At 38.8% G+C, this 24,000-nt stretch overlaps 1 protein-coding gene across 4 annotated transcripts in view; it reads left to right on the forward strand.

Annotated features, from left to right (window-relative positions):
- The window catches only part of PAK1 (p21 (RAC1) activated kinase 1), a 165,687-nt gene that overhangs the window by 86,062 nt on the left and 55,625 nt on the right, over positions 1–24,000 (forward strand). For 2 of the 4 annotated variants that reach the window (XM_043580146.1, XM_043580143.1), the window contains exon 2: positions 9,919–10,129. In XM_043580146.1, coding sequence (XP_043436081.1) covers positions 9,940–10,129 — 190 coding nt within the window. In that variant the 5' untranslated portion in view covers positions 9,919–9,939. The remainder of the gene's footprint in view (positions 1–9,918; positions 10,130–24,000) is intronic. The other 2 variants (XM_043580145.1, XM_043580144.1) reach the window with 1 other exon arrangement.

Here is a 24,000-nt window from a genome sequence, read left to right on the forward strand (position 1 = left end):
AGAGGACTGATGGGTTTTGATGTTTGAGTGATTTTTATGGACTGTAATTAAGAAAAAAGAGAAGTGAAGGCTGGAGGTACTAATGGATAGTGGATTAGAGCTCAATAGAAAGTCTAGGAATCGTAGTAGAACTTCTTGAGCAAGTGAGCTGCATGGCTTGGAGATTGTGTTAGAGTATATATGATTCATTCCAGATATTGGAGTTGATGCACATTTTGGTGATAAGGTCTAGGGTGTGATCATGGGAGTATTGGCAGCTTGGACTGGAGGTCTGCAATTGAAATGGCCAGAGTGTTGGAATGGTTATCATTGTGGCTGTAAAAGTCACCTAGAATGATAACTAGAGGGGTACAGAAGAAGACTGATCAAGGAACTAAAGCCTTTGAGTGAGGTGACCAGGAAGTGAGTATTAGGCAGGACGGAAGTGTGATAGCAACCAGTGGAGGCTGCTCAAAGGAAAGAAGTTTTTACAAGGAGAAAGGAATTGTTTGGAAATAGCTCTGAAAAGTTAAGGACAACACTGATACATTGGGTATGAGAGAGAAAATAGCTTCCAATTGAGAGGGCTGCTGAAGTCTCTTTTTTAGGTGATAGCCAGGTTTCTTTTAAGAAAAGGAGGCAAGGGGAGTTAGCCCATGACAAATGGGAAGATACAGAGGAAATAGTGAAAGGGATCCAGAATTAGGAGGGGGTGAGGAATTTGATGAGATTAGAGGGCATACAGAAAAGGTAGGGGACAAGATTTTGGGTGATTGAGGATGACTGAAGTAAATGGACACTGGAAGGTTGATTGACTTAGTCCTGATTATCTTTTAGAGGAGAGAGGGCAGTCCACTTTTAAACTGTGGTTCTTAACACTTCCAAGAGAAAATGTTCCTTTGAGGCAGCATGTGGCAGTGTGGGAAATCACAAGATATGTTTAGGCAGAGATTGACTAGAAGGTCATCCATGTAAGAGGCAGCTGAGTAGATTTCATTGTTCCTTGGGTGGTTGAACCAGATGGCCATATAGGTTCCTTTCAGCTCTCAGATTGTATGGGCCTCAGGTTTCAGTGATGATTTTCTTAGTTCAGGGCATCCATTGTGAAGTCTGATGGTTTGAAGCTTATCCTTAACTGTTGAGAATAGCTTAACTGGAACTGCAGCTCAGGAATTTCCCAAGATGGTAGGGAGAGGTATCAGACCTTTGTTACTAGTTTCTGCAGGTAACTCTAGTGGCTATCTGCACAGGTGGTAGAAGTGAGGAAGATATGTAGATCTGATTGGTGAGAGGAGGGAAGGGTGAAGGTACATCGTTGCCTTAAGTCTGTGACTCCAAATCTCTCTGTCTTTTCCATTTCATTTTGCTGCGTCTCATACCTCTCTGATTCCAGGTATAGTCCTTTGTTCATTTTGTCTCAAACTATAATTAGTGTAGAAAGAGAGTGTTTTTTTTTTTTAATTTTTTTTTTCAACGTTTATTTATTTTTGGGACAGAGAGAGGCAGAGCATGAACGGGGGAGGGGCAGAGAGAGAGGGAGACACAGAATCGGAAACAGGCTCCAGACTCCGAGCCATCAGCCCAGAGCCTGACGCGGGGCTCAAACTCATGGACCGCGAGATCGTGACCTGGCTGAAGTCGGACGCTTAACCGACTGCGCCACTCAGGTGCCCCTGAAAGAGAGTGTTTTTAAGAGAATCAGAATAATCAGAGGCTCATCATGTCCTCATTATTTCATTGAGTGATCTTAGGTAAATTTCATACCCCTATGGGTTTCAGGTTCCCAGCTATAGAATAAAGGTTTGGAACTGGCTGATTTTTCATGATCCTTCTAGCTCCTATGTTTTTTTTCTTGTAAACAAGGCAGCCTTAGACTGTGAACCTTTGCTAGTTACCTCGTGTGCCAGGTTTGTGCTGGGTGGGACTTGGAGAATAGAGATTAATCAGACTCAGTTTTGTCCTTTGGCTTGTTCATAGTCTGGTGAGGTTATTATGATTATGTGGAAACTGCTGCATGTATAAATGTATAAATGCTGCATGTATAAATGTATGTATAAAATGCTATTAAATTTTGGGGAAAGGATAGAAGTAGGGGGGTTTCTATGAAGGTTTCATAGAGAAAGTGAATCAAGCTGGGTCTTGAAGAATGAGTAGGAGTTTGCTTGGCAGACAAGTTGGGACATCTAGGCAGAGAGAACAGTGTGGGCAAAGGCAGGGGCATGAAAGAATATTGAGTTGGAATGAACAAGTTTAGGGAATAATAGAGATGAAACTAGAAAGATGAATGGGGGATAAGAACGGGTATTTATTGGACATCTGTTTTGTGCCAGGCAGCATGCTAGGTGCTTCTCTCTATATATGCTTTTTAAGTTCTCATACCTGTATAAAGTACATAGTCTTATGTGTATTTTACATAAGAGGAAACTGAGGGTCAGAAATTAAAGTAGCTTTCCTAACAGCCCAGAAACAGCCTCCACAGTTTTCCTCTGCTACTTCAGCAGTTGCTTTCTTGTTGCTAAACCAGAACAAGTGGCTGGAGGCTGCATAGCGGGAGTGCCTTTGACGTGTCAGAAGGACATCCCTCAGCAAATTCAAGACTGCAGCATTCCAGGCTCCTGCCAAAGAAAGCCTCCTGGCACAATTTAATTAAAGATCAGATTCTCATAACCAGGTGTCAAGGGCATGCAGTACTCCCCAGTTCTGGGTGGAGTGTTGGTCATGCCAGTCTCAGCTGCTTTGAGTTGTTGACTGACAGATGTGGTTAATATATGGAATAGGTTTTATTTTCTCTTCTTCCTTTCTCTCTTTCATTTTAAATAATGGCCTGAGGGATTATTAGAGGTTATCTAGCCCATTCCTTTGCTTTTAGAGTGAACAGTGACATGTGGTGTAGTTGAAAAAGAGGTGGTCCTCTGGTCACACAGACTGCATTTCAGATCCCCGCCTCTGTTGGCTCTGGGTGACTGGCACCATCTCTGACATTTTGCTTCTTCTGACTTGTTCACTGTTTTATCCCCAGCACCTAGCACAGCCTGGCAGACAGTAGGTGATGAATAAATATTTGCATGAATGAATGAGAAAAATGATACCAACCAAATGGATTTCCATGTTTTCTGTAAACTCCAAAGTGTTTTAGAATGTTAGTGGTTATTAAACTGTCAGTGTCAAATGATGGCTGAAATCCTATTTGCAAAGATGGTTAGTTCAAGAGGTTTTGCAGGGACACTGGTTTTTAGAATTTTAGCAACCCTGTTAGGCAGTTTAGAGGACTCTTCTAAACTCCAAGTCCCATTGTGTGAGCTCAAGTCAGCGCAGAGTCCTCTGTGCAGACAGATGGCAGCTGGTCCCCTCCTCCAGGCAACACCTCTTTTTTCATTGTCATCTCTCCACAGCCTTTTTAAATCAAGTGTCATCTTTTATTTTTAACACAGAACATTCATTGCATGGACCTAGAACTGCTTAGAAGGGACCATTTTTCTGACCAGTGCTGTATGTGTTACAGAACATAAAAGGTTCTCTGTGATCACTGTGTCCTACTTTTTCATTTTCATGTTGTGTTCTATCACAGTGTACTCTCACGGTTGCTATTCCTGTGGTCTGGGATGCACTTGCCATTATCATTCTCTGTCAAAATCATCCATTTATTTATTGACTGTTTTGTTTGGTTCTGGTACTATACCAATGCCTGGGCCTATTTTATACCAGTTAAATCAGAGCTCAGCATTGGTATCCATCCCCCCAACTTTTTATTAGGAGAAATTCCAAAAGTACAGCAAAGTTGGAAGAATTTTACAGTGAATACATGTATACCCACCACCTAGATTCTTCTACCATTAACATTTTCAAGTATTTGCTTTATCGCATTCATTATAAGTTATATATGGACAAGTATATCACATCCCTGTGTTCATTCATTAATCCATCTTATTTTTTTAAATGAATTTCAAAGTAAATTGCAAATATTAGTGTACTTCCCCCTAAGTACTTTGGCTGGTGCTTTTAAAAGCTCATAGGGGGTTCTAATAATCCAGAGTCAAAGACCACCAGTCTGACCTGTTTATTCGTTAAGCCCCTCCTTTTAACATCACCTCTTCTATGAAGCCTTGCTGATCACCTAAATTCAATATAGTCTTTCCTTTTTGTGTCTTCTGACATTTTACTGCTTATCCTGCTCTTACAGCACTATTCACAAGTGGCCTGGCATTGTGGTTTTCTAGATCCTGCCTATCTTGCTTACTAGACTGTGAGAACCTCTAGAGTTAGATCATATTCCTTTATTTATCTCTGTGTCCCTGGTTTCCAACATGGCAGCTTATATGTAAGTACTCAGTAAAAATTTATTGATTTGAATTGTACTTAAATGAAGAATCTGCAGTGACAGCAAAAGGTGTCCATAACTTTCACATGCTGAGCCTCATGGAAGACATTAGTAAATATCAATCACATCCAGCCCAAACATGTTTATATTGTTGTATATTTGCCACTGGCTAGATTTGACTTACCTAAACCAAGAGTAGCAGAATTCAGGTCAGAAAAGGTACGAAGGGGCAGGGCGCCTGGGTGGCTCAGTCTGTTGAGTGTGGAGCCTGTGAGTTTGGAGTCTGCTTGGGATTCTCACTCTCTCCCTCTTCTGCTTGTGTGCTGTCTGTCTCCTTCTCTCTCTATCAAACCACCAAACATATTAAAAAAAAAAAGAAAAGTTACAAAGGTGCTACAGTTACATCAGGTATATTTGGAAAATTGTTTGACAGAGTCTGAAAACATTGGAACCCCCACCTTTAAATTGCTGTGCGATCTTAAGCAATTTCATTCTGTGTTTTGGACCTCAGTGTTCCCTTCTGTTATATGAGAGGGTCAGATTAGGTGGCTTCTAATGTTGCTTCTGGCTTTGATGTTATGTGTATCATGGCTCTTTATACTGTGGCTGTGGCATCCAGATGTGATAAAGTGGAAGGAAGTAGCGGTTGGTGTGCACACTTCTTCCCTCAGTCCCTGTCCAGTTTCATCTAGTATGTAAAGTACCTTACACATAGTGGCTACTTGAAAAGTGTTTTCTTCCCCTTCTCTCTGCCCAAGCACAATGTCTTTATGCTTTTTATGGCAAAGGAGACATCAAATCACTTCCCTTCCTTGGTTGCCTTCTTGACCAGTATCTGTCTAGTGACTACATAGTGGGAAACAACAGATTGCCCCTCATAGGTGAAGGGACTTTTATTAGAAATGTAGCTAGTAAATAGCAGAGCCAGGACTTAAATCCAGGTCTCTTGATTTTAGCCTCCAGTCATCTTTTTATTATATTGTCCTACCAATGGCCTTTTTGAAACCTCACAGTGATCCTGCATGTATTGTAGAGCCATTCAGTTGATTCATAATACTTCAGTATAATTAGTTTCTCATAAATTATTAGGCTCCCTAAGCCTCTGGGGTATTGGTAAAATGTGGTCAGTCTATCTTTCCCCCTCTCTGTATTACCAGTTTGTTCTCTAGGATGGGTAGAAGGGTGCCATCTGAATGATCATTCTAAATGTTGGCCTTGAACCTAGCTTTATACTGCAGCATGTCAGAAGGCATGGGCTTGTTATCCTCCCAGATCTTTGGCCTGCACAGACTGTTAGAAGATTTAAGATGTGTTTGGTCTCCTTATTTAAGAGTTGAGTATGTTTTTCCTTTCTCCCCTCAGGATTGATGTTTTGGACTTGTTTTCCTGTTAAAAAAAAAAAAAAAAAAGTTTAAAATGGCATAGTTTTAAACATGTGCCAGTTATTGTCCTGAATGTAGATGGACAAAATGACCAGTGAGGGGATCTATGAAGTGTAAAGAGAGTAAAGACTTGTGGAGGAACCATAGGAAAAGACTGGTTGGAGGGCTGCAGGGAAACTGGAAAGTAGTATAGAAACATTAAGTCCAAGTAAGTTCAGAGGGAAGGATCAGGAAGATATAAAATTGTGTTCTGTGAGTGTAGTTGAAGGTACTGACAATGTTTAGCATTGAGAAAATAGATTTGGGGGGTTTTGAAAGATGTTTTCAGGTATCTAAAGTTCAGTCTGGGGAAGAAGCAATAGACTTTTTGGAATAGCTGTGAGTTAAGATTTAGGACTAACAAATAGAAGTAGTTTTTATTTATTCATTTATTTGTTTACTTGCTCTTTGTTCATTTGTTCAACAAATCTTTATTGAGTATTCTTCTTATTTAAAAAAATTTTTTTTGAATGTTTTTTTAAAATTTATTTTTGAGACAGAGAGAGACAGAGCATGAGTAGGGGAGGGGCAGAGAGAGAGGGAGACAGAATCTGAAGCAGGTTCCAGGCTCTGAGCTGTCAGCACAGAGCCTGACGCAGGGCTCGAACTCATGGACTGTGAGATCATGACTTGAGCTGAAGTCAGATGCTCAACCGACTGAGCCACCCAGGTGCCCCTATTGAGTATTCTTTTTTTTTAATTAATTTATTTAAATTCAAGTTAGTTAACATACTGTGTAGTATTGGTTTCAGGAGTAGAACCCAGTGATTCATCACTTATGTATAATACCCAGTGCCCATCACAAGTGCCCTCCTTAAAACCCATCCCCTATCTAGCCCATCCCCTGCCCATCTCCCCTCTAGCAACTTTTAGGTTGTTCTGTATTTAACAGTCTCTTATGGTTTGCCTCCCTCTCTGTTTTTATCCTATTTTTCCTTCCCTACCCCTATGTTCATCTGTTTTGTTTATTAAATTCCACATATGAGTGAAATCATATGATATTTGTCTTTATCTGACTGACTTACTTCGCTTAGCATAATACACTCTAGTTCCATCCATGTTGTTACATATGGCAAGATTTCATTCTTTTTGAATATTCTGTTCCAGACCTGGTGTTGAGGATTGAGAAATAAATATGACTGAACTTTATTCTTCTTTTTTTTTAACATTTACTAACTTATTTTGAGAGAGAGTGTGTGTGCACCCATAAGCAAGGAAGAGTGAAGAGAGACAGAAAGAGAGAATCCCAAGCAGGCTCTGCACTGTCAGTGTAGAGCCTGACACAGGGCTCCATCTCAGCTGAAATCAAGAGTCCCAAGAGTCCAAGCCTTAACTGACAGAACAGTTTTTGTTCATAGCATCCAGGCATCCTTGAACTTTGTTCTTGAGGAGTTCATAGTCTAAGTCTGGCAGAGGAGGGAGTGTATGGGGAGGAAATGTCTAAACAGATGATTGCAATGCAGTGTGAAATAGATAGAACTTAATACAAGTAAGAACTCTAAATGAAGTGACCAAAGATAGAATAGGCTGTCTTTTGAGACTGTAGATTTCCTAAAATTGGAAGTTTTCAAGCATAGGCTGGGTGACCTAGGCTGGAATGTGGTACAGAGGATTCAAGCATTGTATTCCAACAACAGATTTTAGATTTTAATAATTTGGAATCATTTTGAAAATGGAGGGCTACCCCTGAGAGTTCCCCAAGTATGGTGAAAGAACTGAGAAATGAAGAAAACCCTGTATCAAAAAGGGTGATGAAGCCTTTCTTGGCATAATCTTGGGCTATAGTCCTCAAAGGGAGTTACATTCAATGAAACTGTTGGCTGAAGGACCAGAAAGGCAGGAAGGGCCTGCTTAGGCTATCAGGTAGCTGTGGGGAGTGTAATTTTGGAACTGGCAGTCCAGAGTAGGAAAGTACACTTGAGAACTGAGCCTGTGGAAATTCTCTTTGGGGGAGCTGAGGGACCTGAGTTGGGGCTGGAAGGGAAAGCAAAGGCAAATCTGCAAAGTGAAGCTGGAACAAATGGATAAAAAGCACACTACCCAGAGAGTTAGTATAGATTAATAAGATTGTCCTTGCTTATTTGATTTCTTTTGTTCAAAAAGAGAAGTAAGGAGCAGTTGGTTTGCCAGAGGTAGGTGAGGATGAATTACACAAAGAGGTAAAGCTTGAATTTGGCCCTGAATGATGAGTAAGATTTTTATCAGTCAGAGGAGGGAGAAATCATTGACAAGAAGCATTGGCAGGAGGGTAAGAAACTACTTGGCAAATCAGGAGAATAGAGGTTTCTAAGGTACAATTTGAATGTAGGCTGTGTCCGGGTGTTATGGCTTAGTTTGTAAGGAACTTTAGCTTTTGTGATGGATTTAAAATTTTTTTTTTTCAACGTTTATTTATTTTTGGGACAGAGAGAGACAGAGCATGAACGGGGGAGGGGCAGAGAGAGAGGGAGACACAGAATCGGAAACAGGCTCCAGGCTCCGAGCCATCAGCCCAGAGCCTGACGCGGGGCTCGAACTCACAGACGGCGAGATCGTGACCTGGCTGATGTCGGACGCTTAACTGACTGCGCCACCCAGGCGCCCCTGTGATGGATTTTAAAGTAGAGGAGTGCTGTATTTTAGATCACTGATGGCATGTGGAGAAATAATTAAAAGACAAAATGGATGCAGGTGATCATTTAGTTCTGCATTTATTAGAAAATGTAAAAAAGATTCAATTTTGTTCATAGTATTTATGTAATTGGCATCTACAGCAGTGGTATTCAAATCTGGCTGGCATTGGGATCACTAAGTCTTAAAATTACAGAATTTGGAACATAACCCAGTCATACTAAATCACAATTTGTGGGGATCAAAACAGGGCATCTGTATTCCTAAAAAGCTTGTGATGATTATTATGTTGGTTTATGTTTGTTTGTTTTTTAATTAGAAACGTTCATCTCTAAAGCATTGTTGTATTTTACTCCACGGAACTTATATTTTTAATGTTTATTTATTTTTGAGAGAGACAGAGACAGAATGCGAAGGGGTTAGGGGCAGAGAGAGAGGGAGACACAGAAGCAGAAGCAGGCTCCAGGCTCTGAGCTGTCAGCACAGAGCCCGACGTGGGGCTCGAACTCACGAGCTATGAGATCATAACCTGAGCCAAAGTTGGACGCTCAACTGACTGAGCCACCCAGGTGCCCTTCAGAATGTATATTCTAAGTAGTCATGGTTAGAGATATAATTTCTACTGTAACCTAGAAGAATAATGAGAGACTTTATTAATTGTGGACACATTCATGCCTGTCCATTGTCAAGGACACTTACTTATTTAAGGTAATAACACCTATCCTCATTAAAACTATTGGTACCATGATAGGAATTCCCCTTTAAAGATTTTATTCCTTCCCTTTACCAGAAGCATTGGAGATTAGCAGTAAATTCAACACCGTATATGACAGGATGGTTACTGCATTGGCCATCATGGGTTTAGAACCAGGTCAAATTTACAGGAGAGATGATCTAGGCCAAGGGGGCTAGAACTCCCCCTTCAACAAAGTTTTCCTGAAAAAAACTTGATAAATATTTTAGGTTTGTGAACATATAGTCTCTATTGCAACTACTCAACTCATTGGAATGTGAAAGATGCCATAGACAATATGTAAATGAATGACTGTGTTCCAATAAGACTATTAACAAAATTGGCAGCTTTACTGACTTTTGATGTAGTGATACAGTCCATTATAGAGAGGGAACATGATTTCCTAAAGCTACAGGATTAAAGGTTGGCAAAGAGTTACTATGTAGAATGCTGTTAGCAGTTTTATTTAATGAATGAATAAATGGAACCCAAGTGGTTAAGAAATTCTTCTAAAGCTAGTAAGTGGCACTGGGATTCACACTTAGTTTGGGATTCATATTTTAGCTGGGCCAAATTTCTGCCTTTTAAATGACATCATGGTGGTTCTCTGTGCTCTCCAGTGCCTTAGAGAAAAACAAGAACCTTGTGAATTTTCATCAGTGCTTGGCACAGAGTAGGTATTACATCTTTGAGTATTGTTGACTGAATCAGACAGCAGTAGTTATGGTGTGCAGTGGAAGGATTTGAGCTGGGCCCTGGAGGATGGGTTGTATAGTTTGGACTTAAAATTTTTTTTAATATATATTTCCTTTAGCACGAAAATGATAAAAGAGTTATTTTGTTCTCTCTGATTCCAGTAGCTGCTGGTGGTGGTGACGATGTCAAATAACGGCCTAGACATTCAAGACAAACCTCCAGCCCCTCCGATGAGAAACACCAGCACTATGATTGGAGCTGGCAGCAAAGATGCTGGAACCCTAAACCACGGTTCCAAACCTCTGCCTCCAAACCCAGAGGAGAAGAAAAAGAAGGACCGATTTTACCGATCCATCTTACCTGGAGATAAAAGTACAGTATTTCATTTTTCTCATCATTTGTGTACTCTGTTTATTTTTCTTTTGCTTTTTTTGTTTATTTATTTATTTTATTAAATATAATTTATTGTCAAATTGGTTTCCATACAACACCCAGTGCTCATCCCAACAGGTGCCCTCCTCAATGCCCATCACCCACTTTCCCCTCCCCCTCCCGCCATTCAACCCTCAGTTTGTTCTCAGTATTTAAGAGTTTCTTATGGTTTGCCTCCTGCCCTCTCTGTAACTTTTTTTTTTCCCTTTCCCCTCCCCCTTGGTCTTCTATTAAGTTTCTCAGGATCCACCTATGAGTGAAAACATATGGTATGTGTCTTTCTCTGCCTGACTTATTTCACTTAGCATAATACCCTCCAATTTGTATACTTAAAACAATTTTTTTTGTAATCTAGATAAAAGATCTCTCCTTTCCTTGACTTAATTTTCCTTTAATGCCTTTTCTCCCCTTAAATACTTCCTTTGTCTTTCTTTCCTAACGTGGCTGAAGTCAAATAGAAAATAGACTTATTTTTATATTTTATTAACTATATCTGAACAAAATTCTAAGAAAATAATTATTCTGTTACCAAAGTTTAGACAATCTAACGCCAAATATTTACTTATTTTTTAAGTAAGTGATTAAACTTTTATGAACTCACAAAATATAAGAAATACTGGAATGTCTTCATTTGTAAATGTTTTTTTTGTAAATATTTATTTATGTTGAGAGAGAGCGAGAGAGAGAGAACATGAGTAGGGGAGGGACAGAGAGAGGGAGACAGAGGATCAGAAGCAGGCTCTGTGCCAGAGCCTAACACAAGGCTCGAACTCACCAACTGTGAACCATGACCTGAGCCAAAGTAGGAAGCTTAACTGACTGAGCCAACCAGGTGCTCCAAGAAATGTTTTTTTCTCAAGCTAGTTTCATTTGGAATGTCTTTCTGATTCTTGATTGCCTCTTATTTATTTGTATGCCCCCATCTCACATAGATTTGGAGATTAGATATCGTAAGAAGGGTAAGTAATAGCTGAGAAAAGGAAGCAGGACCCAGCATGAGTTTGCTAAGGATAAGTCATACTAGGTGGGCTCATTTTCTTTTTACTGATAAAACTTCTAGAAGAATAATCAGGATTTTAATAGTGTATCTCATAAAGTCACTGAGATCCTATGGACAAGAAGATCATGAAATAGAGGTTTGGGTATCCACATTGATAGATGACTTTTGTTTGACTCCCCAAATGTTTATTTAAGTGGCTATTGATATGAGGTAAAATTCTCAGTCATGCTTGCAAGTCCTTTTCTTGTAGGGTGTTGACAAAATTGGCTTTCTGTTTATAAATAGTTATCATAGCTTCTGATTTAGATGGACCTGGTTCAAATCCTGTATTCATCACTTACCAGCTCTCTGACCTTAGGTATGTGAGTCACCTCCTTTGACTTTTAGTTTCCTATCTGCAGGAAACATTGGGATTTTCATATCTCTAAAATTGGGATAATATTTCACAGGGTTGTTGTGTGAAGATTACAGCAAATTTCCTAATTAAGTACCTTCCACACAGAAGGTACTCAAAAATTATTACCCTTTCTCTTTACTCCTTTATTGAAGCTGGGAGGCATTAGACTATATGATAAAATCAGAATTGGGATTCTGAAGCAGTAGGCCAAATATAATAAGCACAATGTGAATTGCAGAAAATATCTTACGTTGTAGAAAAATATAACTGCATAACTATAGATCAGTATAAGATGGTAGATGATAGTATTATTAACCAAATAGGGAACACGGGAAGAGGAACAAGTCAGGAGGTTTGTAGTTGGAGAGCAGGAAAGATGATGACTTTAAACACATCGCATTTGAGGTGAAAAGATAATTTTAGGCACTTTGCATCTGAGATGTCTTGACATAGAGATGTCTAATAAGCAGTGATATTACGTATAGGAAATGATTCTTGAATAACTGAAATGAGAACTATTGAGGATTATTATTGAGTATTTGGGGCTTGTGTCTTTGTGTGTGTTTACCCTTTCCTCTATTCCACCTTCATTGTGAGCCCTTTGGGGGCCTAGATAGAAGAGATAGGGGTAAGTTGCTTAGCTTTCATTTTCTGGCTAATTTATTTATGTAGTAGTGGTTAACTTCCTAGGATACAGGGGCTATGATCTAGGTGATATTACCCTGCCCTAGAATCTTCTCCCACATATATAGTCACTTTGTATCCCTCAATTTAGGTGGATGCTTATTTTTAACATTGTGCTTTAACAACCATAGTTCTTTTTTTTTTTCCCCCCCAGTGGCTGAAAACTTTATTTTTTTATTTAAATTTTAGTTAACACACAGTGCAATATTGAGTTCAGGAGTAGAATTCAGTGATTTATCATTTACATACAGTACCCACTGCTCTTCACAACTAGCAACCTCCTTAGTATCCACCACCCATCTAGCCCACCTCCCCACCTCTCTCCATCAACCCTCAGTTTGTTCTCTGTCATTAAGAGTTTCTTGTGGTTTGTTTCCCTTTCCTCTCTCCCTGCCCTGTCTTCTCATATTTTCATCTGTTTTGTTTCTTAAATTCCACATATGAATGAAATCATATGGTATTTGTCTTTCTTTGATTGACTTATTTTGCTTAGCATAATATATTCTGGCTCCACCCACGTCATTGCAAATGGCAAGATTTCATTCTTTTTGATGGCCAAGTAATATTTCACAATGTATATATACTACATCTTCTTTATCAATTCATCAGTCAGTGGACATTTGGGCTCTCTCCATAGTTTGGCTATTGTTGATAATGCAGCTGTAAACATCAGGGTGCATGTATCCCTTGGAATCTTTGTATCCTTTGGGTAAGTGTCTAAGAGTGGAATTGCTGGCTCATGGGGTAGTTCTATTTTTAATTTTTTGAGGAACCTCCATACTATTCTCCAGAGTGGCCGCGTCAGTTTGCATTCCCACCAACAGTCCAGGAGGGTTCCCTTTTCTCCACATCTTCGCGAACACCTGTTGTTTCCTGTGTCATTAATTTTAGCCATTCTGACAGGTGTGAGGTGGTATCTCATTGTGGTTTTGATTTGTATTTGCCTGATGATGAGTGATATTGAACATCTTTTCATGTGTCTGTTACCCGTCTGGATGTCTTCTTTGGAAAAGTGTCTAATCATGTCTTCTGCCCATTTCTTAACTGGCTTATTTGTCTTTTGGGTTCAACAATAATTCTTGAACTCTATAAATAAGTAGGTCTTTGGCCCAAGTTTCTACATATAGTAGAAAGGACTTTTAAAATTGAAGTTGGAATTGTTCTTGCTGACTAACTAAGATTCCTGCCTCATAGATACCATCAAAATTAAAATTTTTTGTGTTTCAAAGGACACCATCAGGAAAGTTAAAAGATAACTCACAGAATGGTAGAAAATTTTCTTAAATCATATTTCTGATGAGGGACTTGTATCATACATATATGGAGAGCTATTACAACTTAACAATAAAAAGACAACTCAATTAAAAAAATGGGTAAAGGATCCAAATAGACATTTCTCCCAAGAAGATATACAAATGGCCAATAAGCACATGAAAAGATGCTCAAAATCATTAGTCATCAGGGAAATGCAAATCAAAACCACAATGAGATGTCATTTCACACCCACTAGGATGACTATAGAATAACAAGTGCTGACAAGGATGTGGAGAAATTGGAACCCTCATACACTGCTGGTGGGAGTGTAAAATGGTACAGCCACTTAGAACAGTCTGGCAGTTTCTCAAAAGATTAATCATAGAATTACCATATGACCTAGAAATGGAAACATGTTCACACAATACTTACATATGAATGTTTATAGCAGCATTATGCATAATAGCTAAGAAGTAGAAACAACCAAATATCCATCAACTGATGAGTGGATAAATAAAATGTGGCATATCCTAACAAAGAACTATTACTTGGTAATAAAAAGAAATGGAGTTCTGATCCATGCTACAACATGGGGGAACTTTGAAAACATTATGCTAGTGAAAGAAGCCAGTTACAAAGGACCATATATTACATGATTCCATTTATATGAAATGTCCAGGCAAGTCCATAGGCAAAAAACAGATGAATGGTTGCCTGGCACCGTGGGAGGAGGCGGATGGGATCAGAGGGTGATGGCTAAGAGGTATGGAGTTTCTTTTTGGGGTGATGAAAATGTTCTAAAATTGATTGTGAGAATGGTTGCCTAGCTCCATTAATATACAAAAAGCCACTGAATTTTACACTATATGGATGAATTGTATGGTTTTAAAACCTTTTTTTTTTTAAAAGAAGATTCTTGCCTAAAACAGCAGGTACAAGTATAACCCTCAGACATCATTGAGAACGAAAGGGATGATCTTATGTACTGAATGGGGAGGTGGGGTTCTGAATATCTGGGTTGTGGTCTTAGTTCTGTTATAAATTGGCTGTCTTTTTTTGGGTCAGTTATTTCTCTGTAGACTTCAGTGCCTTTATCTAAAAAACTAGAGTCAAACCAGTAGACATATAAAGTCTCTTACAGTTTTGAAATCCTGTAATTCTATAAATAAGATTATAAAGATGAAATTGGATTGGGGTGTATATGTAGGTGGAAAGAAAGTAGGCCATTGTAAAGTACTTTAATTAATGATAAAGCTGTAGACCCGGAGGTTTTGCTTGGACACTCTCGCTGAGTGATCCTTGGTCAAATCTGTCCGAAAATAAATCTCATAGCTCAAGATCAAAGCTGTATCTTTATAAATTCAAAGCATAGATGTAGAAAGCATAGAGTTATAAGTAGTTCTTGTGAAATAATCTAGTAACCTCTCTTTCATCCCCTAGTTACAGATTTTCTATGCATGCCCTGAGCCCAGAGATTTCACCCCTTTAAAGAACACCTACCTAGATGGCTATAATTAATGCATACATCAAAATGAAATAAGTGCTTCTTTCCCCTTTTGTTTGGATCCTTTGTTCAGTTTAATTCTGTGCTTGTTGATATTATCTTTCAAACAACAAGCATTTTTGCCCTTCGCCCTGTGCCTCATTTAGTCCTGGCAGGATACAAACCAGTGTTGGCAGTCTTTGAAGTGGTATGCCCTTACTAAAGTATTTGGTCTAGAAATGGTCTAGAACTGGACTTAGAGAACCCAGATTGAGTCCTATCTCTGACATTTATTCTGTGATTTCTTTTCCTTTTACCAGTTGATTTTTTTTTTTTTAATTTTTTTTTCAACGTTTATTTATTTTTGGGACAGAGAGAGATAGAGCATGAATGGGGGAGGGGCAGAGAGAGAGGGAGACACAGAATCGGAAACAGGCTCCAGGCCATCAGCCCAGAGCCTGATGCGGGGCTCGAACTCCCGGACCGCGAGATCGTGACCTGGCTGAAGTCGGACGCTTAACCGACTGCGCCACCCAGGCGCCCCTTACCAGTTGATTTTAATTTCAGTATCCTCATCTGTAAAGTGGGAATAATCATAATTCCCTATCATGAATAGGCTTTTGTCATTTGACATAGTAGACATAAAGTAGTAGACATTTTCTAAACTGTAAAACATTACAAATATGAGGGGTTTTGTTTGTTTGTCTTAATGGGAAACTCATTTCTTGTTTTAATCTGATGCCCACAAGTCATTTTCAGTTGAGGAGGCTGAGGTTTAGAGAAAATTAAATTGCTCAAGATCTCACAACTGGAAAGTGGTCGAGTTGAGTGTGGAACTAAATCTTCCTAAAGTATCTGTTACAGCATAACCTACTCTCTCTGTTAGTTGTTCTCAACCCAGATTACTCATCTGACTCACCCATGGTGCTTTTAAAAAATAATAGGTGTCTAGGTCCTACCCGGACTTTTGGAGCCAAAATTACCAGAGTGGTAGTTTTAGGTCTCTAAAGAGATTTGGGAAACGAGAAAGAAGAGTCTTTGTGGCCTGCAGTAGTGGTTGAGATTTGAGCTGGCAATGGTTAGAATGCTTGTGGGCATTACCTAATGCTGACCTCCAGCACGGCTTCAGTGTGTGCCTGGGGAAATGCATAAATAATTGGAAGAAGCTGTAATTGAAGGCCCGTGATAGGTGGCGCTGGGTTGCAGAATTCTATGTGGGAAAGCCTGGTACCTGTGGTTGGGGTCTGGAGCCTTTGGCTTATTCTAAGAAGTCCCGCAGCATTTAGTTTGGAATCTTTTTCTGGCTGAATTTTCACAACCAAAGTGGAATTCTCCAGGCTTGGGAAGAGTTGAGCAAAGTTAATTTTAAAACTGGACTACGTCAGTGTTTATCTCTCCCAAGTTTGGAGTGTTTTACTGCCTTGAGCTCAGATTAACTCCGCTGAACCAATGAGAGGTACTTATTAAAAATAAATCTTTTTAAAAAATAAATAAGGCCAGGGGCGCCTGGGTGGCTCAGTCGGTTGAGCGTCCGACTTCGGCTCAGGTCACGATCTCACGGTTGGTGGGTTCGGGCCCGAGTCAGGCTCTGGGCTGATGGCTCAGAGCCTGGAGCCTGCTTCCGATTCTGTGTCTCCCTCTCTCTCTGCCCCTCCCCCATTCATGCTCTGTCTCTCTCTGTCTCAAAAATGAATAAACATTAAAAAAAATTTTTTTTAAATAATAAATAAATAAATAAATAAATAAATAAATAAATAAATAAGGCCAGTAATTTGTGCTGAAATCTGGATGGCTATACCGCACCATAGGATTTGGCAGTGTCAGCCTCATTTCCCATGCTATTTGAAAACCAAATGGACTACAGATAGGGTTAAATCAGGATGTGTGAGGTTGCAAGTTTCTTTTTCTACTTTGTTTCTTCAAGCTAGTCATCTCTAGTTACATGACATCAGGATGATTCTTTTTTCTTCTCAGCCACAGTTTGTCTTAATGAGTAGGTTGGGAACTCTTACTCTGCAACTCTCTCACATTAATGATAACTCATTTTGTAAAGCTCTTTAGCTTATAAAGCATATATATTTTCTTCACCTTAGTTGATCCTGAAATTAATAATAATAATAATAATAATAATAATAATAAAATAGTAATAACAAATAGTAATAACACAATAGTAATAACCATAAAATGGTAACAACAATAACCCAGCTACTATCTATTGAATGCCTATTAATTTCCACACAGTATTTTAGGAGCTTTGATGTTTGTAAAATATACCAGCCCTTTTAGGTAGATAAATATTTCCATTTTGTAGTCCGTAAACTCAGGTTCATAGTGATTAAGTAACTTTCCCAAGGTGATCTAGTTAGAGGGTGGCTGAGTTGGGATTGAAGCTGATTCCACTGTAAAGCACTGATACCCTTATGCTTAGTAGGTCAACAACTTGCCCAGGGGCACATGCTGCATAGTTGTAGTGCATGGAGTCTGAATTTGAATCATTGTCTCTTGACTTCTGGACCATACCCTTTCATTCTTCTATCTTCTAAGTCTTTGGACACCATGTAGTGTTTGAGGGCTCCCATCCTAGAGATATTCATACAAGCGCCTTTAGTAGAACTGATTTGGTTGTTTCTTTTGCTTTAAAACAACTTTGCATTGAATGACATTTATTCTATCACTTACTGGCATATTCATTTAGTCTGCAATATGGGGAAGGCACAGTGCATACAAAAGAAACCATGTTGGAGTTTAAGCACTTGAAGTTGTCGCCATTGCCCATTCCTGACTTTGAGACTTTTGGTAACTTGCTTTACCTTTCTTAGCCTCAGTTCTTTTACCTATAGTATTGGTACACAATAATATTTATCTCATAGAATTGTTGTAAGGATTATGAGACTAAAGATGTGAGAAATGTTATGCAAAGTAAGCCTTGTTAAGACTTGGTAAAACTTTGGTGGCTATTATTGCTTGCAGTCATAGTTTTCTTTTGGAATCTGTGATTAACACTTCAGAGTTGTTACGATATTTACAAAATAGCAGCTCTTGACAGGGTTCCTCTAAGGTAGAATTAAAAAATGGATTTGGGGTAAGCTACCTTTCTCTGTCCACATATAGGCCTGTATTTCCTGTTGGTTGAGATAGGGCTAATGGGAAGGCCAGATTAAGCTATTTTGGGCATTGAGACTAAGCAGACCCAAGAACAGGTTTCCCAAGAAGTTCTCAAGAGTTCTCTGTAATATCTGTCAGAAGCAGGAGTCTAAGCTCTGGATATGGGCTTGGATCTCTGGAACAAATAATATATTTGAAACTGAGGCCAAAAAGGTAAGCCTCTTAAAACTACAAATCTTAGATACTCTTCATTTCTTTCTTATTCTAATTCTCTCTCTTTTCCCTTTTTTTCCCTTTCTTCCCTTCTTCCTCTGTGTTCTCTGATTCACTTACATAGTTTTTGTCCACAGGGTTGGAAGCACTGATGTACATATGATACTAGGAGTTTAGCTTGGCAACCAGTTATATGTTCAAGATTTTCTAAGGAATTAATAGTATAAAGTATTCTGTTTGGGGTTTGGTTCCTCCTGCAGTGTTCTCACTTACTTGTTGTATGGCCTTGGACAACTTCCTGAACTTCTCTAGGCTTTCCTGTCTTTAAAATGAAAAAGTTGGAGGTGCCTGGGTGGCTCAGTCGGTTAGCATCTGACTCTTGATTTTGGCTCAGGTCATGATCTCATGGTTTATGAGATTACACCCTGTGTCGGGCTCTGTACTGACAGCGTGAAGCCTGCTTGGAATTCTCTCTCTCCCTCTCTGCCCTTCCCCTCCATCAAAAATAAATAAATAAACTTTAAAAAAATAAATAAAATGAAAAAAATTGGACTAAATGCTCTGTAAGTTCGTATGTGGCTCATGAACCATGGTTTCTTATAGGTCCCCTCATTGAACTTTCACCTTTATTTGTAAAATGCACGTTTCAGAAGTGTACAGTTTAGTGTTGCATTGACCACATCTATGTGGCCACTAACCTGTCCAACAAAAAAGGATATAAGCAGCCCCCTAGAAGCTCCGTTCGTTTTCTCTTGCAGGCACTAACATCTCTCTCTTTCCCAAAGGTAAACCCATTAATGAGTTGCTATACATAGAATCATACAATGTATATTCTTTTCTTTGTCTTCATTTGATTAACACTGTTTATAAGATTTATCTGCAATTTTACATACAGTTTAGCTCATTTCCATTGCTATATAATATTCTCTTATAGGATTATTTTCCATTGTACTATCGATGAACATCAGGTTGGTGTCAGTGGTAGACTCTTATGGGTAATGTTTTCTGATCACACTTGTGCATATTTTTATAGATGTATTCACACTTTTTTGTTGAGTACATATACATAGTGAAAATGCTGGATCATGCAGATACTTATGCTAAACTTTGGTTGATAATTAAAAAATTCAAAGTTCAAACACATGGCTGTTCAGTTTATATTCCCACCAGTCATGCATAAGAGTTGCACTTCACTTTTTTGTCACCACTTAGTTTTGTCAGTCTTTAATGAGGTTGAGCAGCTTTTCATGTTAATTGGCCATTTGGATATTCTTTTTTGTGAAGTGCTTATTCAGGTGTTTTGCCCATTTAAGAAAAAATTTTTTTTATTGATTTTCAGGAGTTCTTACCTAGATATAAACCTTTTGCCAGTTGAATATATAGCAAATATCTTCATTTATGCACTTAATGGTATCTTTGATATATGTATGACATGGTGTCTTTGATAGAATTAAATATAGCTAAATGTATTATTTCCTTTCTAATGTTTTCTGTTCTGTTTTTAGAATCTTTATCTACTATAAGTTATGAAGATTTTTCTATTTGAATTTTTGCTATGTTCATATACACAATCCTATTATCTGTGAATTGTGATAATTTTGTTTCTTCCTTTTTAATCCTTCTTCTTTTCTTTCCTAGTTGCACTGACTAATACCTTCAGTATTGTGATAAATAGCAGTGACACCCTTAATCTTACTTGTAATCTCAGAGGAAAACTGTCAACATTTTACCATTAAGTTTGATGTTGGTGCTAGTGTTTTTGGTAATTAGCTTTTATTAGATTAAATGGATTCCCTTATAATCCTAGTTTGCTATGAATGTTTAATCACAATTGGTTATAAAATTTTAGCAAATGCATTTTCTCCTTTATTTTGTTCTTCTGGTATATTGCATTTACTTTGTTTAAAATACAGAGATATAATTCATATACCATACGGTTCAGTGGTTTTTAGTATAGTCACAAGATTGTACAACATCACAATGCTCTAATTCCAGTACATTTTCCACCACCCTAAAAAGAAACCCTGTACTTCGCCATATTTCCTTCTTCCCCTTGGCAACCACTAATCTACTTTCTGTCTATGGATTTGACTTCTCTGGACATTTTATATAAATAGAATCGTACAATATGTGGCCGTTTGTGACTTGCTTCTTTCACTTGGCATGATGTTTTTAGGTTCATCCATGTTGTAGCATGGGTCAGGACTTCATTTCTTTTTATAGCTTAATAATATTTTGTTGTATGGATATACCATTTATCTGTTTATCAGTTGAGGGACATTTTGGTTTCTATGTTTTGATTATTTTGAATAATGTTGCTATGAACATTCACTTACAAGTCGTTGTGCAGATAAAGGTTTTCATCAGATTCCTCTAGACTCATACTTACTAGTCATCATAGAAAAATGTGCTAGCAGCAGCAGCAGCAGTTGTCGCAGGCAGCCTGACGTTTGTGGCCTTGGGATCTGGGACTACCCGTATCCTGAGTTTGCTTTATTTCCTCCATTGTATCATCCGTCAGTCCCATGCTTGGAGTACATCTCTAAGAAGAGCTTATTAAATTTGGTTGACTTGCTGGGCAGATAGAAAGCTGGGGCAAAGACCACTGTTTTCTGGCCCTTTGTTTATTCTGTTTCCTTCTGGAATGCCCTTTTCCATTTCTGCCTGACCAACTCCTGTTTATTCTTCATGATTTCTTTCAGGTATTATCTTCTCCAGAAAGGTGATTTTTACCTACCTTTATCTATACCTGAACATGGATCATTGACCTATTTTGCAGATTGAAGACTTGATCTAAGAAGAAGAAAGTGACTTTTCTAGGGTCATAAAGTGAATTAATGGCAAAGATAATACTGGATCCATCCTCCACTGACTCCTAGTCCAGGACAGATTTCTTTTAACTACCTGACCTCAGTGTTCTCAGCTCTGAGATGGGAATAATCTATGCTGTCTGGTTCTTGGAGTTGTTGTAAGGAGCCAGTGAGGCAGTGACTGTGAAAAGGCTTTGTGAAGGGCTATACACATGTGAGTGTGATTGTTACTTCCAGTAAGGCATTCAGTGAGTGCCAGGTAGCTCTGTGACTAGGTGGCTTCTCCAGTTCTGTCCTGCTTTCCTGCCTCAGGTGTCCTGTTTCCTGCTGATGCTCTCCAGTCAGTGACTACTCAGCCTAAATTGCATGGCACGCAGGATAAATTCTGCCCACTAGGGTTCTTTTCCCCCCTGTACTTCCCTCCTCTCCCACTTCAGCCAAGCCCTTCTTTTCTTATACTCATTCTGGTCTGTGTTAAACTGTTATTTCAGTAAGTAGTTGCTTCCAGTCAAATCAGTCAGTAAGGATCAGAGGCTATCACAAAGGGTAAAAGACTTGATCGGGTGAACTGAGTCTTACCACCATATGCTCTGTGATACAGTGAGTCAGTTTACTTCTTAGGGCCTCTTACTTCAGGAAGTAGAATAACAGACTCTAAGGTTACTTCTTAATGTTTTGGGGGTGTTCTTGAATTAACCTATTCTGTGTTGGGTCCTCAATGGAAGATTTGGAAGTATAACGATCATGATTAGAAGCCATGATTATGGTCCTCAGGAAGCTTACATTTTAAGTAAAGGAGTAAGTCTTTAAAATAGCAAGGAATCATACAAGACAGGAAATGACTAAATGCATGGTGGTGTGGCAGACTCAGTGTCTTAGGAATTCACAGAGGGAGGAAAAGTCAGGAAGAAGTAAGTGGGACTTGGACCAGTCTTTAAAAGATGACTGAGAATTTGACAGGGAGATTGGGAGGAAGAGCATTCCAAAGTAAGGAGAATAAAAAGAGCAAAAACTTGGAGGTGGGAATATGGGAGGTATATGCAAAGGTTATGGGACAAAAAGTGACCAGTGGAAGCCAACTTCAGCATTACTGTATGTTCATGTGTTAAATGATTTCATTTCCTTGGGGCTCTTTTCTATAGATTACTCATCCTCTAAGCCCCTCTCTTTTTGTGTCTCCATTACTGGAGTTTCTTTTGTATTTGACATTCTATGCCTATAATGGCATGTTATATAGTATATTAATAACATAAATTAGAAATGATATGTAAAAATATAAGGTATAGAAGCATAAAATACAAATTCAAATAAAACATAAAAGGGGCGCCTGGGTGGCTCAGTCCGTTAAGCGTCCGACTTCAGCTCAGGTCATGATCTCACAGCTCCTAAGTTCGAGCCCCTCATCAGCCTCTGTGCTGACAGCTCGGAGCCTGGAGCTTGCTTTGGATTCTGTGTCTGCCTCTCTCTCTGCCCCTAACCCACTCGCATTCTGTCTCTGTCTCTCTCAAAAATAAACATTAAAAAAACAAAAACATAAAAGTTGTTTTTCCCTACCATCTTTTAAATGACTAGATCAGGGGAAATTTAGGAACAATAAGCAGTTCCAAAGCCCTGCAACATGTCCCATGCATTCTAGCTATGAGTAAGACAGATGGACTTATGTCATAAATGACTGCTTTATTTGGGCCCTGCTAAACTCTTGGCCTTTCCTTTCTAAAAACAGCTGCTTCTTGAAGGGAAATTGCCAAGTGCTGAATAGCTTAAACTCTAGCAATTGGCATGTAGGCAAATAGTTCTTATTAAGACACTGAGGAAAGGAACTTTGGAATCAGACTTGGGTTCAAATCCCAGCTCTTACTAACTGTGTGAGCTTGAGCAAATTATTTAATGGTTTTTGTTTGTTTGTTTGTTTTTTGTTTTTTGTTTCTTCATCTGTAAAATGACAATCATAATAATCTATCTCATAGGATTATAAGAATTCAGGAAAAGAATGTGTTAAGTTATGGTATCTTACACGTGGTAAGTTCTTATTTAATATTATTTCTTTTCCTTTTATACCAAAGTATATTTTCTTGACTCAACTTGAAATTCTTTAGGGAAGGTGAAAAATAGAATGTAAAGGGCCTCGGCTTTGAAGCCACACCTTTTGAATTGCAGTCACTTCAATAACTGTAGGCAAGTCTGTGCTTCAGTTACTTAATCTATAAGTAAAATTAATTGCCTCTCAGGATTGTGGTAATTATATGAGATGATGTGAATGGAGTACCTATTAAAAACTGTAGGATGCCATGTCAAGAGGAATCCAGCTACAGAGTCTTGAGAGTATTCATCCCTCTGTTTTCATAGACTCATGGAATGTAGGAGCTAGAAGGGTCCTTAACAATCATCTCATCCATTCTCTCCATTGTTCATATGGGAAAGCTGAGAATCTGGACTGTATGGTGTGTAGAGGCAAAACTGGCCTGAACTCTAGAACCTTCTTGTTCCTCCCACCACATTTTTCATCAGGATTTTCATTTCATCAGGGTTACCCAGTTATCCTGGCTGGGTCTGTGGAGACATTAGGACTTCAGAATTTCTTTGGGCCAGTGTACTGAGCTCCCACAGAGCAGGGTTTTCAAACAGGACTGATGATGGCTGGGTAACAAGGATTGTGAAAGTCAGGTCAGATCTTGTAAAAATGAAACATTTATTCCTGTCCTGGAAAGAATTTGCCTGTTTTAGGCAGATTTCCTTAGACTCCTTGCCAAGTTGAGTTAGGTATGTGGTTATTTGTTACTTTCTTCACTCGCTGTCTGTACACCTGTTTTGTGCCAGGCGTGTGCTAGCCATTGAGGATCCATAATGAATTGGACATGGCCCCTG

The sequence above is a fragment of the Prionailurus bengalensis genome, chromosome D1 (assembly GCF_016509475.1).
Source record: "Prionailurus bengalensis isolate Pbe53 chromosome D1, Fcat_Pben_1.1_paternal_pri, whole genome shotgun sequence".
Classification (NCBI taxonomy): domain Eukaryota; kingdom Metazoa; phylum Chordata; class Mammalia; order Carnivora; family Felidae; genus Prionailurus; species Prionailurus bengalensis.